This window comes from Typopeltis vanoorti, chromosome 6 (assembly GCF_054136105.1).
Source record: "Typopeltis vanoorti isolate ZY-2024b chromosome 6, IOZ_Tvanoo_1.0, whole genome shotgun sequence".
Taxonomy (NCBI): domain Eukaryota; kingdom Metazoa; phylum Arthropoda; class Arachnida; order Uropygi; family Thelyphonidae; genus Typopeltis; species Typopeltis vanoorti.
In genome coordinates, this window is record NC_143554.1 from 121,741,597 (window position 1) to 121,766,498 (window position 24,902).

Sequence of the window (24,902 nt, forward strand, 5' to 3'; positions counted from 1 at the left end):
GAAGTGTGAAGCTCTTGGTATGATAGACCTTTGTCCCTTTTCATTCGGGGAGGAAGAACAAGCAAAGCCAACGAATTGCTTCTGGGGTATGACCTAGTCTTGTCCACTTCCTTGAGGTTGTCTGCATTTAAAATCTGGCAAATGTTTTATGGCTATATGCATTTGCTTACAGCCCCTTGCTGATGCCAGCTGCTCAGAGAAATAGAATTTGGACAGCACAAGTATTTTTGTACTCTTAATTGTATACAGAAGCATTGTAACATCAAAAGATAGCTTAAATTGCTAAGGGGCATTTCTGGAGGAGAAAGGATGTAAATTCATGAGAAATTCTACATGAATTAGCTCAGTGCATATTTAATATTAACATATCAAACTACTTGCAGTGCCAGTAATTTAGAATTCCATCCTCTTTTGTGTTAGGTTCAATAGCTTATCTCAGCCAAGTAACTGCTTCTTATAAGTCTGCTTGCTGCTTATGACAAGGCAGTTCCTATCCATACTGTGTGCTATAGCTGCAACTTGCAGGTTTTGTGAAAAGAAAAATTCTTGTTTCTGTAAGGAAGACTCTGCAACCTTCATGTGAGACTAGCTACTAATTCCATCACTTTAAAAGTCCTGATAAAAGTTCTTTACATCCTAGACAGGATTAGAATTCAGGTCTTTCCAACCAAAAGGAATCATCAATACAGACTCAGCTACAGGAAATTACACATGCTAAATATTAATTACAATAAATTAACACTTAAAAATAATTTATTATAATTAATATTTAGTTTCCATTGTTCATAACAGTAATTAAAGAATTTCTTCTCTTCTTTGGTGTATCAATCCGAAGATTGGTAAATATAGCAGCACATCACAACATCCTGTCTTGACCTTTTTATTTCTTCATAACTCTTAGCGCCAGTTAGAATCATTATGTTATTTATATATGAAATTCTTGGTCTGCCTATTGGCCTCTTTCCTTCTACAGTCCTCCCCTCCATTATTTCTGTAATCAGTCCCCCCCATGCCTCAAATGGTGTCCAATTAGGCTTTTTCTTCTCTTATTGATGTGTTTCATTAATGACCGCTCTTCATGAACTATATTTAGAACTTCATTACTTTTCCTTTCTGTCCAACTAATTTTCATCATCTTTCTCCAGCACCAAAGTTCAAATGTCTCCAACTTTTTCATGTCTTGTTTTGTCCAGGCCTCATTTATATGGTTGTGAGTCCAGGCCTCACAACCACATAATGCTTATAAATGGCAAAACTTATAAATTTTTAAAAATCAAACGGTATAAAAAGTTTTACAAAATAAGGTGCATGTGTATGTGTCTTCTTGTGTATATCCATGCAATTCCAATGATAAGATCCATAAGACATATACATAATAATATTGAACATGTTGTCCATAATAAAAAATAAACTGAATAAAAATATTCAGAATGTGTGTATCCTTTTCATATGTAGAGGCACCAATCCTTAAAACGAACTGATTACATATACTTATTTGAATTTTTTTTTTTTCTCTTTTTTCCTACATAAATTCTACTTCATAAAGAACCAACATTAACTTAATGACAGTAATATCTGAAAAAGATCATGGCAATAATAAAACAAGCTTTTCTTTAATGGAAAATTTGGAAACATACCTTAGACAAGGTCCTGTCATATCTGGACAACCAGACATGGTACAAAACTCTGATATCGTGCCATAAATAAGATTAATGTGGTCAAAAAATGCAATTGCTGAAATAAAACAAATTAATTACTAAAATAATAATATATTGATATATTACATATATTAATAGCTAAAATTTCTGAAATAATGCTGGATCTAATATTCACTTTGCTTATATAATAAATTTTCCTTAAGTCCATGCAGTTAGCCTAAGTGACTATGCACTTCACAACCATACACCTGGGAAAGGAGTGTCCTGGGTTCAATTCCCATCGTCAATGTGAGGAGCATAAGGATCTTTCTCAGACATAGCCAAGTTAGCTGGTCTTGGACGTGGACAGCAGGGTTTTTCTGCCTAGTTTTATCTGGGGTTTTTCCTCCCGCAAGCAGGCAAACTGGCCCTGTTAACACACGGGCTACACCCACAGGATATACCAAGAGGGATAAGGCTAGTCACCTTATCCTTGGGGCAGGTACAACTTAGAAGGGTTCAAATTAGCCCTATAACAGGCCAGTAGGCCTAATACACAGAAGGAAGAAATAAAGACTTCTTTTTACATATACTGTATATTAAAATATTTAAATATATATTAAATAAATGTATATTAAAAACATACATTAATGAATATTATTAATATCCATTAATACAGTATTATATAGAATAAATATAGTAAATATCTTTCCAAACCATCCTTGGTGTCAGAAGACTCATTTGCAGGAAGACACACAGACTTCAATAAGACCACACAGACCACTATTAGACCTTGCCATGAAAGCATTCAACATTGGAGCATTCATCAACTATTCAGGCACTACATACCATTAATTTATCATGTATGATGTAAAGAAAACTCCTTTTTAACTCCCTTGTCACTTGACCTTCATACAATTTCTGGAGATTATCTTGTTTTCCACCACTTACTACCTACTGCAGAGATTCCCAAACCTTCTCAGTTCATGGTGCTCTTAGTATCTCGGTAATTTTGTCACAGCACCCCACCCCCCCCCCACACACACACAGCCAAAAGAAATACCTAAAAGTTGCATTTATTAAGCAGTTAGGTCCAAACTATTTACTAAATATTAGTGTCCTAAAAATACTGCTGTGTTTCACACAGCAGTGGTTCCCAAACTGTGTGCACAGTTTGGGAACCACTGCTTCATGCAATAATTTCACTGTATACCAATGGGCATCTCTCACCAACTTATGTCTCAATCATGCCACCTCTTCTCTTATCTACCAAGCTCTTAACAAAGCCACATCATTTTAATCTGTCCTCATACTCAACATTCGGGAGTCCTGTAACAGTTACTGCTTCATTCTATTTCCTTATTGCCTATATAACCAATCTGTTTACAGAAATCCAAATGTAACCGAATTGGTGGTGTATGCAGCAAAAATATTACCACCACAATCCCAGTTTCCTCACCTCCTCGACTTTGTGTAAACAAGTTTCTCAAATATAATAAACCTCAATTCCATCATCTTCTCTATTCAAAGTACAAATCCACTTGCAACAAGATCAGAGCTTCCAGACATTGATGCTAAATTTGGAAGAGGAGAACAGCTGAATATCTTATCTGAAACCTATATCATTTATATATATATATATATATATATATATATATATAACCCTGTAGTACTCCAACTTTTGACTGTGTGTGAGAGAGAGAGACTGCACAGCCCCCTATACAACTTGCTAGGAACTATCAGTCAACAATCCCTGTAACCAAGCTAACAACTGTCTATCCATCCTACTCAATTTTAACAGTAGTCTGTCATGTTGTACTCTATTCAAATAGTTTAGAGAAAAAAAATCACCACATAAGCATCTCTTCTATCCAATACACTTTTGTTATCCTACTATAAACATAACCAAGTTACTGAAGCAAGACCTTCCCCCCCCCCCCTGCTAACAAAACCATGGTTGCTCTCTTAAGATTTCCATCACTCCAAGTTTGTAGTCTATCTTTAACCAGCCTCTCTAACATCTTCACCACTACATCGATAGTTACACACATATACACTGGCCTATAGTTAGACACCACTAACTTATACAGTGGCATTATTTTACCTTCTCATGTTAGAAGTTTAATGGAGTGAAAGAGCATTAAGAAAGAATTAAAAATATTTAATTCTTCCAATATTTCTTCTCATTTACAGAGACATGTTCAGGAAGTATGTTGCCTTTGTATGTGAGACATAACACACACAAAGGCAACACAAAACCAAGTGAAACATATGGACAAAAGACTATAGTCATAACTAGGTGGGGCACTCTCTATAGACACAGCCTAGGATGTAAACTGGAACCTCAAAGTATTAGTGTTTCCCATATTTTGGGATGTTTGATTCAACTACATGTTAAAAATGTCAGAATCTTAAAGCAATACAACCTACGACAGGTGTCCATAAAGGGCATCCCATCTAGTTAGGACTGTAGTCTTTCGTCCATGTTTCACTTAAAAATATTTAATTCTTTCAAATTTCATCAGTTACAGACACATCTTCAGGGAGCATAATGCAACTTGTGTGTTACAAGTCTCACATTGAAGATTCCTTTAATATGAGATTCAAGATTACTCCTTGAAGATTTCTCAGTAACTGAGATGAAATATTGGAAGAATTATTTTAAATCCTTTCTCAGTGCAATTTCACTCCATTAAACCTCTAACACACTTAGCCTTAACACATGGATACTATTTTTCCTTTTTTTCCACTCTTCTGAGATTGAATGTTCCTGTTGTAGACTTGAACAACTAATCCAGGAGCCCTGCCAGCTCTTTTGCAGCCTTATTAATATCAACCTTATGTAAAATTCTAAACACTTCACATTCCTGAGCTGTCAGTTATCTGTCCTCCTTCCTAGTCTTCTTCAATAAGGAGAAAGACTGCCCTCCTACCCAACATGAACTATACTCACAAAATAGTTATTGAACATTTCCACTATATCTTCTATGGATGTGAACAGTTTTCCAAATCCAGCCACTAAAGTCAATTCTCCATATTTCCCCTTTGCTTCTACTACCCACAAAAGCACACATTGGAAAATTTTCTTTGCTGCTTAATCCAATCTTAACTGATCAAGCCACAGCAAGTCATCAATCTGTATCCTTACTTTATCATAGTCTCCCACTATAATTCTAAACATCTATTGTTCCATGAAGCTTGCACCTGCCTAGCCACTTTCCACATCAAAAACACAAAATCACTCTTCTCCAGCTGGCATTATGGTGACTTCAACTATTATCAAATCCATACTCATGTCTTGCGTAATTTATATATTACTCTGCAATCTATGTTTGAATTCTAAACATAACTGACTCTGAATATATCTGGTAGCAGCATTTCTGGTTAACTGGGTAACTTATACCCAGTTAACCAGAAAGTAGGATAAGGATAGTTTATGAAACTCATGTCAGAGTCATCCTATATGAATTTATGTCACCTGGTATTGGTAAGGCAAACTCCTGGCAAGGCCGATAATAACAAATATGCACAGTATAAATTTTGAAAAATGAAGTAATTACAAAAATGGAAGAGTATGTACCTTTACACATTTAACATTTCATGATATTAATAAAAATATTAAACAAAGTCAGATAACAGATACTCATAATATTTAGACTGCAAATTTGAAGCACAGCTTAATGTTGTATGAGGATGTCTTTTCAAATATCTCAATTGTTCTATTTTGATACAGTTTACTTGGAGAGAAGAAAAGGAACATTTCACACTAAGTACACATTTTGATGATTACCTTATACACCATTCATGTAGTAACATGGTGAAGGATGACCATCTAGCTGAAGTTAATCTTATTTTCTTAGAATTTTTAGTTTGATGTTTTTAATTCTGTTATGCATATGCAAGCTAAACAGTAACTCTTACATTACTATGGTGCACACAAGTGCATTTCATGTGTTTTTTTTTTTTTTTTTAGTTAACATGTTACCGTAACACAAGAATACTAGCTTAATTTCATCAATATTATTGTAAAATAAGGTCAATCTTTTTGTCACATAATTATGAAGAATGAACTCATTTTACCATAACTATAGGTGGAGTCAAAAACAGACATTCAACTAAAATTTGGTTAGGTGTTTTATAACAACAATGAAATAACGTGCATATTCTGTTAGAGGAAAAAACTTGCCATGACCTCTGTATAATACTGGCTACCTCACTTTCAACTGAAAAGCCATTATTATTATTGCGCAACACCTCCAGGGAGTCCAAAGACTCATTGAGGGAGGGCACCTACTCTACAACTGTCTCCGCCACTCAATCCACCAACAACAAACTGCAACTACATCTACTGCCCACCACCACCAAGATTTTAACAGACAATCACAAACATCCATGCCAAGGTGGGATACGAACCCAAAGCCTTTTGGCTGGAGAGCATATACACTAACCACTCGGCCTTCCAAGTCAGCATTGAATGAATTATAACAAGTTGTGAGTAAAGTAACACCTAAAGTGGGAACCTAGCTCCCTGGATGCTGTAGAGACAATGTGTGCAACATGTTCATGCCACAAAAGATTGAAGTTATTAAAAAAAAAAAAAGGCTCATCTTCTCAAGAGAATTGTAAATTATGACAATAAGAGTAGAGAAAATGTTATCTGTAAACAGCTGGAAAAGGTTAGTGACATACAGAAGAAAGTAGGTGAAAAAAAAAATTTAATATCCAAGTTTTTGTTCAAAGTTTGAGAATAAAAACCCATCACATACGATACGGAACTAAAATAAAATCTGAGAAATCATTCGTAAAATATCAAAACAGAGACAGTGAAGTAGGAGCTTGCTTAAGAGATCAACAATCGACTTTGCTCAAACTTTTATGTCACATTTCCAAAAGGTATGTTTCAAGAAAATCTCTTGTGAAATGACAGTGATTAAATTCATGTATCATTTGAGAAGATGGTGGTATAGAAACAGACAATGGATTTTCCATTACTTTAAATAAGATTGAAGCATCGCAGGACCATAATCTAATGCAAATTTGTTACCCATCTTAAGGTGGATTAATTTCAAGATAGGTTAAATACCTCTAACAAGAGAGGCCAAAAGAACTTGCCAAAACGAGAGTCAACTCAGAAGCACAAACTGAGAACTGGAGAAATGCCATCAATACCAGGAGACTTATTTTTGTATTCAGAATGAATAAGATTTTCCTAATCTTCTCCTGAAAAAGAGACATTGAATGTTGCATATTGGAATAATGAGATCATTTACCAGCTCATTAGTGCAAATATTAGAGAAAAAGTATGAGAAATCAGGAGTTGGCTGTTCTGTGAGTAACAATGTGATAATACCATCACAGTGCAAAGGAGGTAAAAACATAGTTGGACCAAAAATCGTGGCCACTATTTTGAAAAGGAACCAGAAAAGCTAAAATATACTGAAATATACTGATAATTTGCTTGCAACAATTTTGAGTTTAAAATATATAAGCAGGAAAGGGAACATGGAGATTTTGACGAAAGCCAGTTAATACATGCCTCATTCTTCTCTTCAGCATCACTGGCAGACTTCATTCCAAATCAAGGTTTAGATAAGGGAAGAATTTACAGTGGAATGAAGAATGTTTTCATGCCTAAAAGATCCGTTTCAGTAATGTGTTCAGCAGATGATATGTGTTATAAGAGGATCATAATGAGAGTGGTTTTGCAAGTATAATTTACTTTATAACCAAGTGAAAAACTTTATACATCTATCTCTGATCCAGATTATTTCAATAAGGTGATACCTTTTTACTACTTGTATATAGGAAATATGATTTCTGCATTAATTCAACCTTGATATTTTCCTGGGTCTGGTTCCCATTGATATAACCTCAAAAGTTGAAAACAGTCCAGCTAGTGACTTTCCCAAAATGCACAGTGTTATACACATTCTAAAGAAATGTGTGTGTTTTGTATTATGGAATATAGTCCAACCACAGAAGCAAGAGCTGTTGTTGGCAGACTGCCAAGAAGAGTCAATTCATGTTGAAGGGGAGAAAGAAATAAGGTGATGTACGAATTGGTCACCAACACACAAAATCATGTATTTATACGTAAAATTTTCCAACTGTTATACAAGCAAAATAGTTACCACTTTAAATACTACAATGATCATAAAAGAGAAGTTAATTTTCTGATGTGTAATAATAAACACTCATCCTACAATACGGATTGATTACCCTATTTCAGAATGGATTCTCCTTTTGACATGCACAGAAGTGTCAAAGGGTCTTGTATCTGTGGGTGTACTATACTAATGCAACCGATGTGAAGTCATCAACCTCAATATAGAAGTAGTCTAGTTGAAGATATTTCACACGAACCTTGTTTACACTAAGATAAAAGATTAAACAAGAATTTCTTGGCAAGTATAATTTACACCTCGAAAGTATCTCATAATAAGAAATTCCAGTCTTTTAGTGTGACAGATGTTTGAATGTCGATATTGCTATAAAAAAATGGAACTGTGATTATGGAGCACCTCCATATAATAAAAACCTTATCACACTATACATATATAGTATTTGGGAACCAAGCAGAAGAATAAGAAAGGAAAGCAAAATTTACTTAGTTTCCACCTGGCTCCAATATCAAAAAAATTAACACTGTACAACTCTTTACTGCATATACTGTGCTTCCAAAATTTGGCATTCACTCCTCCTCCACCTCACAATCCATGGTATTGGTAGTTCCCACTTATTGAAGAAGGCCAAAAATAGTTTTTGAATAAAGAAAACACTGATAATTCATTTGTAATCTTTAATATGCCACTTTAACTCAATAAATAGAAATTTCCAGACATTTCAGGCTTGAAATTTTTGACAACCTGCTAGATTCCTCGTTCAGGATCAAGTAAACTCACTTCACAAACATCAGAACCTATATCTAAAAATGAAACCATGTAACGGAGAAAATGAAATGTGGAAAGGCTTAAGGCAATGGTAATATAGCAATAGAAATGATTAAGACAACTAAAGAAACTGCTGCTGATAAACTGCAACTGATCTTTAACAATATGCTAGAGACTGAAAAGATACCTAAACAGTGGAAAGGGGCAATGATGATTACAATCGCCAAGAAAGACGATCTCACTAAACATGAGAATTTGAGGGGAATTAGCCTACTCTCAGTACCTGCAAAAATTTTATGTACAATATTGATACTTGTACCTGGTTTTAGAACAGGTACAAGTACTGTGCATCACATTTTTACTTTAAGGAAAATCATTGAACAAAGCATAGAATTTAGAAGCCGTTATACTCAAATTTCATAGATTTCAAAAGCATTTGACAATATTGACAGAGAAACATCATGGTTAATTATTAAACGTTATGGAATTCCTGACAAACGTGAGAATGATCAAATAAATGTATTATTATTATTCCGGGCTACTCCAAGGAGTCGACAGACTCATCGAGAGAAGACCTAACATCATGTCAAGAACAATTATTCGACATTCACACAGTATCTATCATACCTTGCCTTGAATTCATTCACGGTCATAGCACCCACCAGAGATTCTGGCAGCTTATTCCACTCATTCACCACTCTCCAAGTAAAAAACCTAGCTCTAACATCCTTGTTAACCACATTCTTGCCCAGCTTCCATGCATGGCCCCTAGTCCTCCCACCACCAGTCCTATTTTCAAAAATATCTTCTGGATTAATCTTATAGTAACTCTTCAGTAATTTGAATGTCTCAATCATAGCACCCCTTTTCCACCTATCGACCAATTTTTGCAACCCACAAATCTTCAACCTATTCTCATAAGGTTCATTCCACAGCCTTGCTATCATCTTGGTCACTCGTCTCTGGATCCTCTCCACTTCCTCCCCATCACGAAGAAACCCTGGCGCCAATAACTAGGCACAGTAGTCCGGATGGGGTCTTATCAAAGCTCGATACAGAGGAACAATAACTTGTTTGTCTCTGCATGTTTAAAGTATTTTTCAGAAACCAAGCGATTTGATGAGCTGATTTAGCCACTTTTGCAACGTGTCCCTAAACTTCAATTCCCTATCCACCAACACTCCCAAATCACTGGCCTCATTAATCTCCTGGAATACGGTTCCACCAATGTCATATACTGCTGCTATTCTTTTCACCCCAAAATGCATAACCTTACACTTTGCCACATTAAATTGACATCCATTTTTCCTAGCCTAGTCCTCCAAACTATCCAAATCATCCTATAAAATTTTGACATCCTGTGCACTCATAATTGCTCTACCCAACTTTGCATCATCAGCAAACAAGTGAACACTTCATCTCAGATCCTTTCCTATATCATTGATGAACAAATTAAAAAGTAGTGGTCCAAGAGCAGAGCTCTGCGGCACACCACTAGTCACAAGCCGTCTTTTAGACTCAACTCCTGAATAAATCACTCTCAGGTATCTCTCCATCAACCACCCTCCTATCCATCCCCATCTGCTCCAGTTAACTGATTAGGGTTCCATGTGGTATCCTGTCAAAGGCCTTGGCAAGGTCCAGTAAAATCACTGTAAACCCGTTACCCTTATCCAGTTCAGCTGTCACTGTTATAAAACGTGGGCAAGTTACTGAGGCAGGATCTACCCTTCACAAAAGCATGTTGTCCCCCACACAATATCCCATTTTCATCTATCCAATCCCATATTCTTTTCTTGACTAATTTCTCTAAGACCTTGACAACAATTCCTGAAATGCTAATCGGTCGGTAATTTACAACAGCAGTCTTGGAACCACCTTTATGCAGTGGAACTATTTTCCCCTCTTTTAAGGGACTAACCCAGACCCGAGACTCAAATTAAACAAAATGGTCAATAGTACCGACAATTCTTTAGCTGCTTTTCGTATGACACGAGCTGGTATACCATCCAATCCCACAGATGTATTGACATTGAGGTTATGCAATAGACTACTCGCCTCCATTTCATTCACCACAATTCCCATATTTATTATTACTATTATTACGGGCAACTCCAGGAAGTCATTAGACTCATCGAGGGAGGGCCCCAAATCATATTCATCACAACTATTTGACATTCATATACAGTATCTATCATACCTCGCCTTAAACTCATTCACTGTCACAGCATCCACCACAGACTCAGGGAGTGCATTCCACTCATTCACTACTCTAAAAGTAAAGAACCCAGCTCTAACACCTTTACTAACCACACTTTTGCCCAGTTTCCATGGATGTCCCCTAGTCCTCCCACAACCAGCCCTGTTCTCAAAAATATCTTCTGAATTAATTTTATAGAAACCCTTCAGTAATTTGAATGTCTCAATCATATCTCCCCTCCTCCGCCTATCAACCAATTTTTGCAACCCACAAATCCTCAACCTGTTCTCATACGGTTCATTCCACAGACCTGCTATCATCTTGGTCACTCGCCTCTGGATCCTCTCCACCTCCTCCCTATCAAGAAGAAACCTAGGTGACCAAATCTGAGCACAGTAGTCTAGATGGGGTCTTATCAAGGCTCGATAGAGAGGAACAATAACCTGCTTGTCAACGTATTCTTCAGCAACCAAGTGATTTGATGAGCTGTTTTGGTCACTTTTGCAATGTGTCCCCTAAATTTCAATTCCTTATCTACCAACACTCCTAAATCTCATGCCTCATCAATTTCCTGGAGCAGGGTTCCACCAATGCAGTAAACTGCCGCCAATCTTTTCACCTCAAAATGCATAACCTTACATTTTGCCACCTTAAACTGACATCCATTCTCCTTAGCCCAGACCTCCAATCTATCCAAATCATCCTGCAAAATTTTGACGTCATCTGCATTCACTATTGCCCTACCCAACTTCGCATCATCCGCAAACAAATGAACTGTTCCTCTCAGATCATTTCCTATATCATTTATGAACAAATTAAACAGCAGTGGTCCAAGAACAGATCCTTGTGGCACACCACTAGTCACAGGCCGTCTTGTGGACTCTACTCCCGAGTAAACCACTCTCTGATATCTCTCCGTCAACCACCCTCCTATCCATCTCACCAACCCTATGTCCATTCCCATATGCTACAATTTACTGATTAGAATTCCATGTGGAATCCTGTCAAAGGCCTTGGCAAGGTCCAGTAGAATCACCGTAAACCCATTACCCTTATCCAGTTCAGCCGTCACTATGTTATAATACGTGAGCAAGTTACTGAGGCATGACCTACCCTTCACAAAACCATGCTGTCCCCGATACAGTATCCCATTTTCTTCTATCCAATCTTGTATTTTCCTCTTGACTATTTTCTCTAAGACCTTGACAATGATTCCTGATATGCTAATCGGTCGGTAATTTACAACAGCAGTCTTGGAACCACCTTTATGCAGTGGAACTATTTTCCCCTCTTTCCACCCGCTCGGGACTAACCCAGAGCCGAGACTCAAATTAAACAAAATGGTCAAGGGTACTGACAATTCTTTAGCTGCTTCTCGTACAACACGAGCTGGTATACCATCCAATCCCACAGACGTATTGACATTGAGGTTATGCAATAGACTACTCACCTCCACTTCATTAACCACAATTCCCGTATAATCTACTGGGTTATTCGTTTCTGCAATGTCACCACCTGGATGATATACTTTTGCAAAGTGCTCACTCAGTAACTCAACTATCTCAACTGATTCAGTTACCTCCCTACCATCGGCATTCTTTAAAATCAATCTGCCATGTACATTTTTCCTTTTACTTGCTACATATCTAAAAAACTGTTTAGGATTCTCTTTAGCCTGCATGGCCAATGTTCTTTCGTAATCCTTTTTTGCTTTTCTTACCACACTCGTCACCCTTCGGGCCTGCGCTTTATACCGTTCATGTGCCTGCCGGTCACCCTTCTCCTTAAATTCCCTCCATAGTTGTTTCTTTTTTTGCAACTCAAGCTTAATGGTGTTATTCATCCATTTAACCCCTACTTGATTTATTATTCGGACTCTAGGTATACAGTCAGCCATTGCTTCATGCAAGCACTTCTTAACTACCTCCCATGCTATCAACTTCTAGTCCTTGCAGTTGTACATGCCATGGCACTGAACCAATCAAACTCCTAAGCTTGTCATACTTTCCAGCCCGATAATTCCACATGTACCCTGTCTTAATTGAAAATTCTACACCTTTAGCCACCTCCCAAGTTAAGACCCTATGATCACTCTCACCGATTGGTGGCAATGTGGTCATATTTGTTACAGCCAAATCCTCAGATGTAATTACTAGGTCAAGCACTGTCTGACCCCTAGTATTTTCCATTACATGCTGTCGCAGATAGTTATCCCTTAATAACCGCATAAAATCCAATTCCTTCCTTCCATGTGTCCTCTCCTCACTCCAATCAATGCGACCATAGTTAAAATCTCCCATAATAATCACCCTCCTTCCACTCATTTCTTCTATTTGCTTGTGCATACTGTCTCCATCTTTTCCATCACCTGGTCTATAGCAGCACCCAATTGTATATTTAGTTCTGCTAGCCACGATCTCACACCAAATGGCCTCAAATGTGCTCTTTTCTCTATCCTGCAATTCAACTTCTATTCTCCTTGGCTGGAGCTCATCAGCTATCATCAACAATACTCCTCCCCCCCATTTTATTCTCTCTGTCATTCCTGAACACACTATACCCATCACATTCAATCCCACTAGTTATATCATCTACAGTCAGCCATGTTTCACTAATACCTCTAACCTGTGGTCTGGAAGTGCCAACCATGGCCAAAAACTCTTCTTCTTGTTCCTAATACTCCTAGTATTAGTGTACATGAATTTAAGACTCCCATTAGCCCCAACCCTACCTTGATGCCTTATATTAACTATCCCACTCAGATTTGTTGTCCTTATTTGCTCTGGCATATTATATTCATTCTTACATTCAACTGCCTCCATAAGGACCGTATCTCTACTCCCCCCCCCCTAACAAATCTAGTTTACCTGAATTTGCACATCCACTACATTCAGCAACACTTTCTCAAGTCTTCTTACACCGTAACCATTCAAATGCAAGCCATCCATCTTATATAGATCCTTTCGCCCATCAAACTCACTCCACACATCCACAAATTCCACACCACTCGTCATACATAACCCACGCATAAAGTCATTTGCAATTATAGCCCTCCTTTTAAACATTTCACTGTCATACCGTGGCAAAAGACTAATCATTCTAACTCTCTCACTCTTTTCTTTTGCTACCTCAAACAATTCATTCAGGTCTTCTATCATTTCCATTTTATCTCCTTTCAAATCATTCGTACCTGCCACAACAATCATTTCTTTCACCCTTTCCTTTTGCTCTCTAATAGACGCAGTTACGTCCTTCATGGTCGCACCAGGTTGGTACGATTTTGTCAAATCCTCTACTAACACACCTCGTACTAACGAGTCTCCATACAGCACTCTATCCTTCATTTTGTTCATGTTCACATTCATACGTCTATTTTTCCTGTCATACCTTTTATTATTGGTTGGTTCATTCAGTCTACTTTTGTTCATGCACTCTAGCTGCTGTTTTGCTCTTTCTATCGCATTATTCAACAACGCGATCTCACCCAATGCATCTATCTCATCTTTTTTGTTCTCTGAGAAACCATTTATACTATCATTCACACTTTCTACATTCACACTCTCACAATTTTCATGTACAACCTTGCCGTTTCTTGTCATATCCCTATTTCCTTCATTCTGAAGGTTGACAAAAATATCACACTCACGATCCGAAATACACTTCAATTCCGCATTCTCCCTACATTTTTTACACACATTCAATCCTTTATTATCATCTAACCACACTCCGACCGCACTCCGCAAAGCGTACATTTCACAGCTAGTACACTGACTCATTTCTTTTATGCTACCGTTCTTTGATAACGATGGCGAACCTTCATTACTGGCCGCCATTTTCCTTCGCACAGGTGCCATACTTATCTGTAACGTGTTTTGTCAAATTATACGTTATCTACTGGTTCATTCATTTCTGCAATGTCACCATCTGGATGACATATTCTTGCAAAGTGCTCACTCAGTAACTCAACTATATCAACTGATTCAGTTACCTCCCTACCATCTGCATTCTTTAAAATCATTCTGCCATATACATTTTTCCTTTTACTTGCAACATATCGAAAAAACTATTCAGGATTCTCTTTAGCCTGCATGGCCAATGTTCTTTCGTAATCTTTTTTGTTTTTCTTACCACACTCGTCACCCTTCTGGCCTGTGCTTAGTACCGTTCATGTGCCTGCGGTCACCTTTCTCCTTAAATTTCCTCCATAGTTGTTTCTTTTTTTTGCAGCTCAAGCTTAATGGTGTTATTCATCCATTTAACCCCTATTTGATTTATTATTCAGAGTCTAAGTATACAGTCAGCCATTGCTTCATGCAAACACATCTTAACTGCCTCACTATCAACTTCTAGTCCTTGCAGTTGTACATGCAATGGCACTGAACCAATCAAAATCCTAAGCTTGTCATACTTTCCAGCCCAATAATTCCACATGTACCCTATCTTAATTGTAAATTCCACACCTTTAGCCACCTCCCAAGTGAAGCCCTATGATCACTCTCACCAATTGGTGGCAATGTGGTCATATTTGTTATAGCCAAATCCTCAGATGTAATTACTAGGTCAAGCACTGTCTGACCCCTAGTATTTTCCATTACATGCTGTCGCAGATAGTTATCCCTTAATAACCGCATAAAATCCAATTCCTTCCTTCCATGTGTCCTCTCCTCACTCCAATCAATGCGACCATAGTTAAAATCTCCCATAATAATCACCCTCCTTCCACTCATTTCTTCTATTTGCTTGTGCATACTGTCTCCATCTTTTCCATCACCTGGTCTATAGCAGCACCCAATTGTATATTTAGTTCTGCTAGCCACGATCTCACACCAAATGGCCTCAAATGTGCTCTTTTCTCTATCCTGCAATTCAACTTCTATTCTCCTTGGCTGCAGCTCATTAGCTATCATCAACAATACTCCTCCCCTATTTTATTCTTCCTGTCATTCCTGAACACACTATACCCATCACATTCAATCCCACTAGCTATATCTACAGTTAGCCATGATTCACTAATGCCAATAACCTGTGGTCTGGAAGTGCCAACCATGGCCAAAAACTCTTCCTTCTTGTTCCTAATACTCCTAGCATTAGTGTACATGAATTTAAGACCCCCATTAGCCCCTTCCCTGCCTTGATGCCTTATATTTATTATCCCATTCCGATTTGTTGTCCTTATTAGCTCGGGCATATTATACTCATTCATACATTCAATTGCCTCCCTAAGGTCTGTATATCTATCCCCCCCCCCTTAATAAATCTAGTTTCCCTGATTTTGCACATCCACTACATTCAGCAAACACTTTTTCAAGCCTCCTTACACTGTATCCGTTCAAATGCAAGCCATCCATCTTATATAGATCCTTTCACCCATTGAACTCACTCCACACGTCCACAAATTCCACACCACTCGTCATACATTGTATAAGGGAAGTAAAAGTTATTGCATAGCAAACAACATGTGAATGGTTTGAGATAAAAACATGGTGTAAGGCAGGATTGTGTAATGTCTGGGTTATTGTTAAATATAGTCATCGACTGGATGAGAAAAGTTACTCGTGCAAGAAGAGGAATTAAATGGAATCTTATATCACAGAAGATCTAGATTTCTCCTGGTATTGATGACATAGTTTTAATATCAAAATACAATGATATACAAACAAAATCAGAAAACTTACAACACAGCTAAAATGGTTGGTCTTAATAGAAAGAAATGTTACTAAAACAAAAGTACTTATACTAAACTGCAAATACCACAAAGCGATCGCAATCAATCAGCATGCTATAGAAGAAGGTAAGAAATTTTACATACTTGGGTGCAACTGACAGGAACATAATGCAAAGACTGACAAAAGCTAATACTGCTTTCAGAAAATTAAATATGGAAATCTTCAAAATACCATAATAAAACTAAAATGAACATCATCAATAGCAATGTTAAGACCACATCATTACATAGTTCAAAGACATGAAAGCCAACCAAAAAACAGGAAGCTAAATTAAAGTTTTCAAACCAAATATCTAAGCAAAATGTTAAAAAATATTTTGGGAGTGACATAACAAATGACTTATATAAGCTAACTGTGCAAATAAAGCATTACCAATGAAATAAAAAAATGGAGACAGACTGAACACATACTGAGAACAGACTGCAAAGATTCCTAAAGGGGCTTTGACATGGATCTCAGAAAGAAAACTAAAAATGGGAAGGCCTAAATTAACTTGGCAGAGAATGACAGAAAAGGAAAGAAGACTGGCTGGAAAGAAACAGAACTAGTGGCTCAGGACATATCTGGAAGAAATGGATCTCAGCCTTATGTGCAATGAGGCATTAAGAGGATAGCATCAACAATTTTCCTCCAAATCTCTTATCTGTCAAGACTCCAATATTATCAGATCTCATTTCTGTTTTCTAAGGCACTTTTTACTATATCAATCCACCTAAATCTTGGTCTTCCTCTAGTTCTACTGGCAAAGAAGATTTGTTTTGCTAATCTTTCCTCTCCAATTCTGTTTAAGTGACCAGATGCACCTGAGGTTAGCTCTGCTAACATTCCTGAATGCTAACAATGTCAAGTCATTTCTAACTCAGCTTTCAGATCTATAAGTTAAAATTGCTTTCAACACCATCTTGTATACAGCTAATTTAGTGTTTTGACTTAGATCTGAATTTATAATGATATATATGTTTCTTTTTCTTATTATAACATATTAAGATTTTTAACTCTTATTTTAATTTTCCAACTTCTTGGATTAGATCTGTGTTTTCCTTCAAAGTTTTAACTTAATACTTTAAATTCTTCAATTCTGTTAATATATAATGACATCATGAGTCTCTTTTTTAACATCATGTTTTTGCCATGAGCTATGTATGTATGTAGTGTTTTGACTAATTTATCTCTCTTATTCCAATAAATTTATTCATTTATCATGATAGCATTGCTGATTCTGTTCATTTCAATATTTGATGTGCTATGTTCATTAATAATTGTGCCAAGGTAGTTGAAATGTTTTACTTGTTCTATAGGTTCTCTATTTAGAATGTAGTTGATATTTTCAATGTTTCTGCTTATTTTTATTGTCTGTCTTTTATTGCAGATTTTCATACCTACTTTATTACAACATTTATTCAATTTAGTCAGGGAATCTTGCTGACTTGTACTGAATTTATTTATTATTATTACCCTAAGATCCATGCAGTCAAAGACTCATCTAGGTCCCTTTGTCATTCACACAGCTCATCATACTGCACCTTAAACACATTCAAATTCTCTGCAGATCCACACTCTCAGGCAATGCATTCCAATCATTCACAACTCTCCTTGCAAAAAACCTGCTTCTCACTCCCTTGTTCACACCCTCCTTATACAGCTTTCAGGGATGATCTCGTTCTCCTCTAATCTCCCAACATTTTATGAAAAACTTCAACGCTGATACTATGACAACCCCTTACAAACTTATACATTACTAACATATTACCTCTCTTCCACCTATCCACTAGACTGTAAATTGCATCTTCTCAACCTTTTCTCATATTCAACATTCTAGAGATCAGAAACTATCGCCTCTGGACATTTTCCAGCATCTCTTCATCCTTTTGAAAACCAGGTGACCAAATCTATGCACAGCAGTCCATGTGCAGCCTAATCAGAGCCTTATACAATAGAAGAATCTCCTTATTTCTACAAGTCAGTGTCCTTTGCATAGTTTCCAGAATTCATTGTGTTGTCCTCACAATTTTTGTACTTTGTCCTCTAAATTTTAGATCCTTATCCACCATCACCACAAGATCTCTCATTTCCTCCATCTTCAACAATATATTCCCGCCAAGAGTAAAATCTATATCCAATCTTTGTCTTCCAAATTTTAAAACCATACATTTAACAACATTGAACTCGCATCCCCACTCCCATTCACTCAATCTATTCAAGTCTTTTTGTAAGGCCAGAACTTCTGCACTACTCTTCCTAGTTCATCCCAACTTTGCATCATCTGCAAACAACTGAATATTCCCATCCAAATCTTCCTCAATATCATTAACGTATAGGTTAAACATCAATGGCCCTAAAACAGACCCCTGAGGCACACCACTAGTGACTTTTCTCTTCTGGGATATTGCTCTCCCATACACAACTCGCTAACACCTGTCAGAAAGCCAATCCATCTCCTTTGTCCAATGAAGCCATCACAACCTTATTGTGATAAGGTAAGTAGATTACTAAAACATGATCTCCCTTTAGCAAATCCATGCTGTCAATCAAAAATAATACTACTGTTGTCAACACAATTCTGGATCCTGGTTCTCATCAGCCTTTCCAATACTTTAGCTACAACTGACACACAGACAGGCATCCAATTTGATGCTTGAGTTCTGTCACCTACCTTATGAAGTAGCACAATCTTGCCTTCCTTCCACTCCTCTGGAACTTGACCCTGTGCAAAACTCAAATATGGCAAGACAGATGCCAACTCCCTGGCACATTCCTTCAAAATACGTGGTGATATTATCAAGTCCCACAGCCTTATTAACATCAAGTTTGCTCAATTTGCATATACCTCTTGTTCATTAGAGTCAGTCTCTCCTCCTCATCATCAACAGCTCTCAAACTCTCCGTGATATCACATTCACAAGAATGAAAGACCATTACAAATTGCCCATTAAATATTTCAACTATATCATCTACATCAGTTGTTCTTATAACATTTTCTCCAATCAATATCATGCTTCTATAATTATTTTTTTTGGCATCATTAGCTAACTACTGATCATACTTCACTTTTGTCCTTACCACCACTCTCCTTGCCTGTTCTTTGTAATCCTCATGGCATTGATTATTACCACTCCTCTTATGCTGATTCTATAATGCCTTTCCCCCCTGTATTGCATGCTCCATTTCGCATCTACCTTATTTAACCTTCTGACCTTGGAACACATTTAGACATTGCTTCTACACCTCCAAATCAAGAAATTAAAATAATCAAAATCCATCATAAAGTTCAGATTTTCTATCCTCACAAACTTCATCACACGATTCCTTGGATGAACCAGCATTTTCTTCAGATTTTGTCAGTGAGTCTTCAAGATTCTGTGTTTTCAAACTTTGTTTTTTTCTCCAGTAATATTTGTATATTTGAGGATCCGTTTCACTCTCGAAAAATTCATTAATTTTTATTATTGCTAAAATGAAATGCCGATCATTTCCCATTATGGACAGGTGCCTTATGCAAAAGTGTGAAGATATCATCAGTAATAACAATGAGACTTATTTCTTGTGTATTCTCTATGATAATTTATACACATTATTTTGGAACACTTATTAGCAATGGAATGACTAACCCTCTTCCTGAACAGAAGATGAATATAAACCTATAATAAATCTAACATGCACTTATAACTTTACTGCTTTCTACAAATTATACACATGATATCCATTTCCTACTCAGATGTATACATCTCCAACAAACAGACCTCTCTTAAGACTTAAATCCCTTCACTTTTTGCTTCATAGAACCTTCTGTGCCAATGGCACAAATAAGTCACTCCCCCCCCCCCATTTCTCTACTTCAACATTTGTCTGCACCACTCTGCTTAAAGAAAGAAACTGATTTTCATTCCACAAAACAGACAAACAGGCCACAGAATATGGCCAAAGCAGTAAATTATGCATAATTCCAAATAATTACATGAAAATGCCTGCAATTCATGATTATCCTTCCATGTAGTTTTGAATATGATAGCTCCTTCCCTTCTCTAATCACTTATGTTGCCATGGTACTACATGGCAATTTTTCTACTAGTTCTAACTCTTCCATTGCTACTGACATTTCTCATGTTGATTGCCTATCTTCAAATCTACTGCTATGAAGTTTTGCAATAGCTACTTTTTCACCGTTTACCCTGATTGCAATATAAATAAGAGAAGAAGGGAGAGCTTTAGTTGCCATTGATTTCCATTAACATATCTGAGAACAGTAAAGAATTTTAATGAGGTAAATTATTTTATTATCTATTCCATACTGGTTCAGTATTTTTGACAATGCTTCATGCCATACTGAATTAAAAGGCCTTCTGTATATCTATAAAATTTGTGATGTATTTTATTATGTTCCATATATTTTTCTCCAATGAGATGTATTATTTTTACAAAACCTTGCTCTGAAAGTATACTTTCTATTTCTCTCTCAATCCAGGAGAGAGAAGATTTTGAGGAAAATTTTGCTTAGATGACTGACAGACAGTTCTATAACTGCTATATTTTGTACTATTCTCTCTCTTTCTCTCTTTTTTTTTTTTTTTTTTTTGAATAAGAACAGTAGCGCACCAATCATTAGGCCAAGAATTTATTGTTTCAAGCATCCTGTGACATTTTGAACAGAACATCTATGATAGTCCATCTATGATGGGTAATTTTCTCACCAGAGAATTAACTGATTCTTCTAACACCTTCAGAAGAAGAATATTAGGAATTGCTAAAACAATAGACAGAGACCATCTTAAAATCTGGACGGATGGATCTATCTCCACAGGAACAAAATTAAGGATTTCTGGATGTAGCTGTTTCTCCAACAGCAACTTATGGATATGAGACTTGGAACCTAAGGAAGTCTCTCATGTCATGGGTACTAGAAAGCATGGGCAGAACTTTAAGGCTCCTTAAAGATACTGACAGAAGAAAGCTGAAATACTTTGGACACACTGAAAGGACAGAGGGAGGACTTCTCAAAATAGTAATAGAAAGTAAAGTTCTGGAGAGGGGGAAAGGAAGGGATAGACCATCAATGATATGGATGTATAGTATGTCTGAAATGACTGATCTTCAGAGAGCTGAGACCTTCAGGAGGGCATACAACAAGACCACCTGACAAGGACTGGTGTGGTACATCACTGAGGAATGAAGTGACCATATGGCGTCCAATGAATAGATGGATGGATTCAATACTGTATAAGAATAGGAAAGTTTCCTTCATCCAATGTCATTTGTATTATGTCTTCAAGGTTTTGATTATTAAGACTATTGTCATCTGAGAAAAGGTTAGCTGGGCAATCATGCCAACAGCAAGATTTCTCCTTTCCAATCATGCCATTTTCAACATCAATGAATATGTTTTGTTAATCTGCTTATTTGGAAAGCACTTCTAGGATTGTTTCTTTGTAGTTCCTCTTCAATATTTTTAGTCCTTCAGAATCCAGTTGGTTTAGTGGTTTTAATTGTATTTCTTTTGTTTAGTTCTTTACATTTTTCCCTACTATCGTTATCCTTATTTATATCAGATTTTAGGGTCCTTTGGTCACAAAGTGGTATTAATGTCTTCTGTAATCCAGAGTTTGATAAATCTGAGAGATTTTCTTATTATAGTGTCAGCTGCTTGTAAAATTGGTGTGCAAAAAAGATTTTATTCATTTTCAATATTTCTGAATTCTTCTAGGAAGGTATTCAAGGAATTAAAAATATGGGATTTATATTGTTCTCTGATATGAGGTGATTCCAAATTCTCAATACTATATTTTCTTTTGTTTCTGGTTACGTTTTATTTGTTTTAATTTTAGATTCAAGAGAGCAATGACAATATTATTGTCACCGCCAGTATTGGCTCCTAGGAAAGATTTAGTTTTAGAAAGGTTAACTGACATCTTATGTGTTGTCCGAACCAGTGTATGCTCAATTAAATTGTAGACAGATCCATTAGGTGAAATACATTAAAGGAACAAAAATATACTTACCAAAAATAAGTGATCTTCCAAAGTGAAGTAAATAAATAAATAAAGATATATATATATATAAGAAAGAAAGCTTTAAAGGAGGTGGCAGAGCTCCTTGAGCTCTAACTTTAAGATAGGCAGCAGTCTCTATCCTAAACCCTAACAACACATTGTAACAGTGTGATTTTTTTTTTTTTGTTTAGCTGCAAGGTTAGTTTCCAGGAAGGGGGAGAATACTACTTGCCTATGTCAAAACACAACTGGGAAATGGATGAAGAAAAGTCATGTAGTTAGCAACTAAAACCTAAGCTTATAACACTTTCTTCAGGAAACCAAGCTGCTATGAAAGCAAATGCCATTTCCACAGAGCTACAAAAGGCACACTCAAAGTAATATAGTATTACTATTTATTACTAAATAAGCTAGTCCTAAGCCTTAACATAAAATGGAATAAAAGAATAGAATGACTAATACTAGGATTTTACAGATAAATTACGTAAATATACTATGAGAATGATTCATTTTCCATAAACTAAAAAACAAAATTACACCCTGAAATTTCTGCTGGTGCTGCAACAGAGTGCAAATATACACATCAAAAGGCTTAAGTGTTGTTGTGGATTATTCATATTAGCATTTCACAGTATAAATAATACCAAGCAATGATAAAATAGATTAATTTATTGAACTTACTAATATTTTGCTAGCTTTCTGCCCAGCATCATCATAGCACAAATCATAACTGTGACAAGCACACAAGCACTCACTAAAACATTAGAAACAATTTAGTTCTGTGTTAGTTACAAACTGATGTCCTAACAAGACATCCTATATGGTGTCTGCGCAGTTAGCCTAGTGGCAATGTGATTTGCTACCATATGCCTGGGGAAGAAGTGTCCTAGGTTCAATTCCCGTCGACGATGTGAGGAGCTTAAGGATCTTCAGCCATAGCCAAGTTAGCTGGTCTTGGCCGTGGACAGCAGGTTTCCCACCACCAGAGTATCTGGGGGTTTTCATCCCATTAGGAGGGTTCAACCAGTCCTAAGGGGAGGTCGAGGAATGGGGGGAGCACCACACAAATAAAATAAAACCCTGTATGGCCTGCTAACAGGTCCATAGAGGGCACCCACAGAAGTTGCTATAGGTCTGAAAGACTATTTTAGAATCAGCATCTGCTATGTTGTGTTCTCTCCACAACCTCACCAAGTATAGCTGCATTAATTCGCCAAAGATCTGGGAGACAGTCATTATGAACACAAATAGCCTAAATTCTCCAAATTAACTTTATGGTTAACTGGCCCATAGAAGGTACCTTGTTAGGACATTAGTTAGTTCTGTGTCAGTTACAAACTGAATAATTTCTAATGTTTTAGTGTAGTATTCATCAGTTATGATTTGTGCTCTGATTATGCTGGATAACAAAACAGTAAAATATTAGTAAGATAATTTTTTTTTTTTTCATCTCATGGTGGTGTTTATACTCTGAAGCAGTAATATGAAGAATGCAAATATGTACGTGCACAGAACTATTTACAAATATTGAGCTCACTATAACTAACTGGAAGTAATTACTGAATTGCATGTTTATAAAAGTTATTATAGACCAAAACATCTATCATCAGTCCATTGCTTTTTGAGTAATGTCTTTTTTCAGTCAACAGCACTCAGTGTGAGATGACCATGTATTTTATTTTTATCTAATGCATGGATCTTAAATTTAAAAAGCCACATATTCCAAGTCTTTTTTCCTTCACAGTAATACTGAATTTTCTTTCCTACACTATTTTGTCACTACAGGAGAATTCAAATTATCCTTGATAAGATCCTTTCAAATATAATGGTGTTTGTTTGCCAAGGATCTCCTTTGGCTGACAGAGCTATTTGTATTATCCTTTTTACAATAACTTAATTACAGCTGGCTCTCTATACATCAAATTCATGAGGACCAAAAGGAATAGTTTATACTAAATCTTTAGCATAACACTGATGCTATAAGACGGACCTTTCGGTAGTTTGTTATAGTGAGCGAATTTATTATAGTGATATTTGCTAGTGAGTTGACTATAGATTACAGTTCTAATTTACATGTATAGATTTAATTGATTTTCTTTATCCTTTGTTTATATGTTACAAGTTTATGCATTGTTCTGCAGCAAGGTTTTATGAAGCATTACTAAAATAATTTTGAGGATAACATACAGCCTATTTCTTAGACAATGAATACAACTAAAATTTTAAGGTTGCCATGAACAGAAAATTATTATTTTGAGAAAATTATTATTTTGAGAAAATGGAAGGAAAAACAAAGTATAAAAATGTTTAGGCAGCTCTAGAACAGATAAACTAGATTCTCTAACTTTAGCTCAACCAGTAACTAACATTAAATATACAAGAGTGGTGTGGGGGAGAGCTTGAAAAGATCGAAGTAATGAAGAGGTGAGAAGAAATAAAAACAGGTGGCCAGTGAAAGCTGTGTG

General features: G+C 36.4%; 1 protein-coding gene across 1 annotated transcript in view; it reads right to left on the reverse strand.

The window, feature by feature from the left end:
• The window catches only part of LOC150105883 (MOB kinase activator-like 2), an 89,992-nt gene that overhangs the window by 12,985 nt on the left and 52,105 nt on the right, over positions 1-24,902 (reverse strand). The window contains exon 3 of the mRNA XM_090394587.1: positions 1,638-1,734. Coding sequence (XP_090250713.1) covers positions 1,638-1,734 — 97 coding nt within the window. The remainder of the gene's footprint in view (positions 1-1,637; positions 1,735-24,902) is intronic.